Source organism: Salmo salar, chromosome ssa11 (assembly GCF_905237065.1).
Source record: "Salmo salar chromosome ssa11, Ssal_v3.1, whole genome shotgun sequence".
NCBI classification, from domain to species: domain Eukaryota; kingdom Metazoa; phylum Chordata; class Actinopteri; order Salmoniformes; family Salmonidae; genus Salmo; species Salmo salar.
Window position 1 is genome coordinate 71,372,363 of NC_059452.1, and position 6,000 is coordinate 71,378,362.

General features: G+C 41.3%; 1 protein-coding gene across 2 annotated transcripts in view; it reads left to right on the top strand.

Annotated features, from left to right (window-relative positions):
• The first annotated feature begins 2,532 nt into the window (after nucleotides 1-2,532).
• Nucleotides 2,533-6,000, top strand: part of dusp11 (dual specificity phosphatase 11 (RNA/RNP complex 1-interacting)) — a 40,460-nt gene continuing 36,992 nt past the window's right edge. Inside the window, exons 1-4 of one of the 2 annotated variants that reach the window (XM_014128275.2) lie at nucleotides 2,533-2,947; nucleotides 3,161-3,253; nucleotides 3,378-3,453; nucleotides 4,049-4,180. In XM_014128275.2, coding sequence (XP_013983750.1) covers nucleotides 3,219-3,253; nucleotides 3,378-3,453; nucleotides 4,049-4,180 — 243 coding nt within the window. In that variant the 5' untranslated portion in view covers nucleotides 2,533-2,947; nucleotides 3,161-3,218. The remainder of the gene's footprint in view (nucleotides 2,948-3,160; nucleotides 3,254-3,377; nucleotides 3,454-4,048; nucleotides 4,181-6,000) is intronic. The other variant, XM_014128274.2, reaches the window with a different exon arrangement.

Here is a 6,000-nt window from a genome sequence, read left to right on the forward strand (position 1 = left end):
TTTACTGCAGGATATAGAGGGGCTGGGATTAAAAATAACATATATAAATATAGGACAAAATGCATATCATGACAAGAGAGACAACACAACACTACATAAAGAGAGACCTAAGACAAAATAGAATGTCTTCTCTTGAGAGCCAGGTCTGCATTCGGTGGCCTTTCTCAATAGCAAGTCTATGCTCACTGAGTCTGTACATAGAGAAAGGTTTCCTTAATTTTGGGTCAGTCACAGTGGTCAGGTAGTCTGTTTAGGGCCAAATAGCGTTCTATTTTGCTCAGTTTTTTAATAAATTCTTTCCAGTGCGTCAAGTAATTATCTTTTTGTTTTCTCATGATTTGGTTGGGTCTAGTTGTGTTGCTGTCCTGGACCTCTGGTGGGGTCTGTTTGTGAACAGGTTAATTTCTCTGTAGGTAATGGCTTTGTTATGGAAGGTTTGGTAATCACTTCCAGTTAGGTGGTTGTAGAATTTAGCAGCTCTTTTCTGGATTTTGATAATTAGCGGGTATTAGCCTAATTCTGCTCTGCATGCATTATTTGGTGTTTTACACAGAGGATATTTTTGCAGAATTCTGCATGCAGAGTCTTGATTTGGTGTTTGTCCCATTTTGTGAATTCTTGGTTGGTGAACGGACCCCAGTCCACACAACCATAAAGGGCAATGGGTTCTTTAACTGATAGGTATGTCGAATTTCATGTTCCTTTTGATGGCATAGAAGGCCCTTCTTGCCTTGTCTCTCACATCGTTCACAGCTTTGTGGAAGTTACCTGTGGCGCTGATGATTAGGCCAAGGTATGTATAGTGTTTTGTGTGCTCTAGGCTAGCACAACAGTGTCAAGATGGAATTTGTATTCGTGGTCCTGGCAACTGGACCTTTTTTGGAACACCATTATTTTTGTCTTACTGAGATTTACTGTCAGGGCCCAGGTCTGACAGAATCTGTACAGAAGATCTAGGTGCTGCTGTTGGCCCTCCTTGGTTGGGGAGAGAAGCACCAGAATCAGCAAACAATAGATATTTGACTTCAGATTCTAGTAGGGTGAGGTCGGGTGCTGCAGACCATTCTAGTGCCCTCGCCAATTCGTTGATATATATGTTGAAGAGGATGGAGCTTAAGCTGCATCCCTGTCTCACCCCTGTGGAAAGAAATGTGTGATTTTTACCCATTTTAATCGCACACTTGTTGTTTGTGTACTTGGATTTTATAATGTCTATAATATTTTTCCCCCAACACCACTTTCCATCAATTTGTATAACAGGCCCTCATGCCAAATTGAGTCAAAAGCATTTTTGAAATCAAGAAAGCATGAGGTGCCTTTGTTTTGTTTGGTTTGTATGTTTGTAAATTAGAGTGGCAGGTAGCCTAGTGGTTAGAGCATTGGGCCAGTAACCATAAAAGTTGCTAGATCGAATCCCTGAGCTGACAAGGTAAAAATCTGTCGTTCTGCCCCTGAACAAAGCAGTTAACCCAATGTTCCTAGGCCGTCATTGTAAATAAAAATGTGTTCTTAACTGACTTGCCTAGTTAAATAAATAAAACATGTGCACACTGCCCACAAAATGAGGTGGAAACTGAACTGCACTTCCTAACATCCTGCCAAATGTATGACCATATTAGAGACACATATTTCCCTCAGATTACACAGACCTCCAATTTTGATAAACTCCCATGTCTATTGGGTGAAATGCCAGTGTGCAATCACAGCAGCAAGATGTGTGACCTGTTGCCACAAGAAAAGGGCAACCAGTGAAAAACAAACACCTATATTTATGTTTATTTATTTTCCCTTTTGTACTTTTACTATTTGCACATCATTACAACACTGTATATAGAGATATGACATGTGAAATGTCTTTATTCTTTTCGAACTTTTGTAAGTGTAACGTTTACTGTTAATTATTTGTATTGTTTATTTCACTTTTGTTTATTATCTATTTCACTTGCTTTGGCAATGTAAACATATGTTTCCCATGCCAATAAAGGCCCTTTAAATGGAATAGTTTTTTTTCCTCCACTATTTTCATCAATACCCCGTGGCGCAGCGGTAAATCGTTAGCTTTAATAGCCTATAATAGGTTGGAATAGCAGATCTACGTCATGCCTGCCTTTAAGTTGACTATTTTTCTAAAACGGAATCTATTGCATTAATTAGGGTGCTTAAGTCAGAATCTTATACTAGACTAAGTAAAACACATTATTTGAACAACACTACAGAAAGTATGGTTTCACATAAAACCATTTTCAAAATAGCGTGCCTTCAACCTCATACCAATACGTATCTAACTGTTCTATAGTTCCCGACTCTACCGGCTAAGCTACCGGTCAGGTGAACCTATTGGCACAACATCCTAATTATATTTGTGAGTACGGTGTCTAGTAGAGGTAGGTGTTTGAAAGCAGCTCGGACTCGAAGAAATCACCGGAACCACGGTAAAAACCAGTGGGATCTCCCATTTCGCCACACACACACTGGTTGAAAAAGCACGTGATGAAATGACGCTTCGGACGTCATTGATGACGTACGTTTGATAAAGCGATAAATGCTCTCCGCCACCCGCACGCTGCTTCGAAGTTAGCTGCCTAGCGAGTTCGGCACCTGCCTCGGAGCTCCGGTATCAAACAATCATTACAGACCACTGACTGACCACCCAATGGTGCTTTAGAAAAACTGTGTCTATATTGGTCTAGCAATATCTGCTATGCTTGTATTCGGGCTTAAATTGGGCTTCCTCTCCTGCGATAACACATCCAAACCACTAGGGGAGAACAGAGACATTCTGGCCGCAAGATACACTAGACTCTCCTTACGTCATCCAAATGCGGCAGCTGAAAGGTGGAATGCGATTCATGCTAAATTGTTTTCGGTTAAATACATTGACTTCTGTTTTCAGGTCAAATGAAACACGATTTATGTTAACTGTTGAGAAGAAGTCATATTTTACTGGGTAAGTAAGGAAGTTGTTGACGACGTTACAGTAAAAAATGTGCCTTGAGAACTAACGTAGTTACCTAGCGCTAGCTAATCCTCCGTCGACCGCCCAGACATTTTTCAAACCTTTCTCAATACCTCTGTCTTGTCGATATAATTTGATAGCTAACTAGCTGACGTAGAAATACTTTGGTTTTGCTGCTAGTGGCTAATACACATTTTATTGCAGATCATGTTGATTGTATAAGTAAGGTTAATTGTTACCCAAAAGTGAACCCAAGAAAAAGATGCCACCTCACAAGAAAAACGGGATTCCGGACAGGTAAATATCCACTGTCTAAACGGTTAACTATTTAATTCTAATGTTAGCCCAGAGTTGGACTTCAATTAGGAATGTAGACGGGATTATAGACTGTCATATTGATGTCCTGCACTCTCTCCTACAGATGGGAAGACTACCAAGCCGTAGGGAAGGTTATATCTGGGACGCGGTTCATCGCTTTTAAAGTCCCTCTGAAACCGGTAACAGTCAAGAACTGTGTGTGTGTGTGTTTTAAGTCACTCCACTCCACGATGTACTTGATGTGAAATACATGGTGGATTTCAGTGACTTCGCTGTGTGTCCCCCTGGTGTGTTGTCAAGCACTGGGTAGTCTAGGAAACCCAAAACTAGAATCTAGCGGAGTTGTGTCAGATGCTCAATGTTATGTTTTTAGTTATCTAGGCAAGTCAGTTAAGACCAAATTCTTATTTTACAATGACGGCCTACCATTATGCGAGTCTGTCCAAAAGAGATTAAGCACTGGGTTATGGGGTTGGTGTTAGTGGCCTTGGGGTTTGGTATAGGTATACTGGGATGTATTCGTTATTCAGATTCCATTGCAAAACGTTTTGCAACAGAAACATTTTACTCTAGGATGCAAACAAAACGGTGAGGGACCTACCTGAATATGTCAAATAGAAAATCTTGTTTGTTGCAAAATGTTTTCCGTTTGAGTAAATTATTTCTGTTGCAAAACATTTTGCAACTGAGTCCGACTAATGGTACACCCCTGGTAGCGAGGAGTGTTAGTAGTTACTAGGCTAATAACTCTGTGTGTGTGTGTGTGTGTTCCAGTCCCTGTGTTGTCATGTTGAACGTTCGCAGGCGTTTGGTCCATGGGAGCTGATGCAGACTATGGAGCAAGATGGACAGGAGCTGGGACTGATTATAGACCTCACCTTTACTACGCGCTACTACAAACCTGAGGTACACACATTCACTTACACACTCACATTCACTTACACACTCACATTCACTTACACACTCACATTCACTTACACACTCACATTCACTTACACACTCACATTCACTTACACACACACATTCACTTACACACACACATTCACTTACACACACACATTCACTTACACACACACATTCACTTACACACACACATTCACACACACATTCACACACACATTCACTTACACACACACATTCACTTACACACACACACACATTCACTTACACACACACACACATTCACATTCACTTACACACACACATTCACATTCACTTACACACACATTCACATTCACTTACACACACATTCACATTCACTTACACATTCACATTCACTTACACATTCACATTCACTTACACACACATTCACATTCACTTACACACACATTCACTTACACACACATTCACTTACACACACATTCACTTACACACACACATTCACTTACACACACACATTCACTTACACACACACATTCACTTACACACACACATTCACTTACACACACACATTCACTTACACACACACATTCACTTACACACACACATTCACTTACACACACACTCACACACACACATTCACTTACACACACACACACATTCACTTACACACACACACACACACTCACTTACACACACACACTCACTTACACACACATTCACTTACACACACACACACTCACTTACACACACATTCACACACACACACACACTCACTTACACACACACTCACTTACACACACACTCACTTACACACACACACACACATTCACTTACACACACACGCACACACACATTCACTTACACACACACACACACACACATTCACTTACACACACACACACATTCACTTACACACACACTCACTTACACACAGACACTCACTCACACACATTCACTTACACACACATTCACTTACACACACACACACACACTCACTTACACACACACACACTCACTTACACACTCACTCACTCACACACACACACACTCACACACACACACACTCACTTACACACACACTCACTTACACACACTCACACACACTCACTTACACACACTCACACACACTCACTTACACACACACACACACTCACTTACACACACACTCACTTACACACACATTCACTTACACACACACTCACTCACTTACACACACATTCACACACACACACACACTCACTTACACACACACTCACTTACACACACACTCACTTACACACACACACACACATTCACTTACACACACACGCACACACACATTCACTTACACACACACACACACATTCACTTACACACACACACACATTCACTTACACACACACTCACTTACACACAGACACTCACTCACACACATTCACTTACACACACATTCACTTACACACACACACACACACACACACACACACTCACTTACACACACACACACTCACTACTCACTCACACACACACACACACACACACACACACACTCACACACACACACACTCACTTACACACACACTCACTTACACACACTCACACACATTCACTTACACACACACACACTCACACACACTCACTTACACACACACACACACACACACACTCACTTACACACACACACACACACTCACTTACACACACACACTCACATTCACTTACACACACACACACTTACACACACACACACTCACATTCACTTACACACACACATTCACTTACACACAGACACTCACTCACACACATTCACTTACACACACACATTCACACACACACACACTCACTTACACACACACACACACACT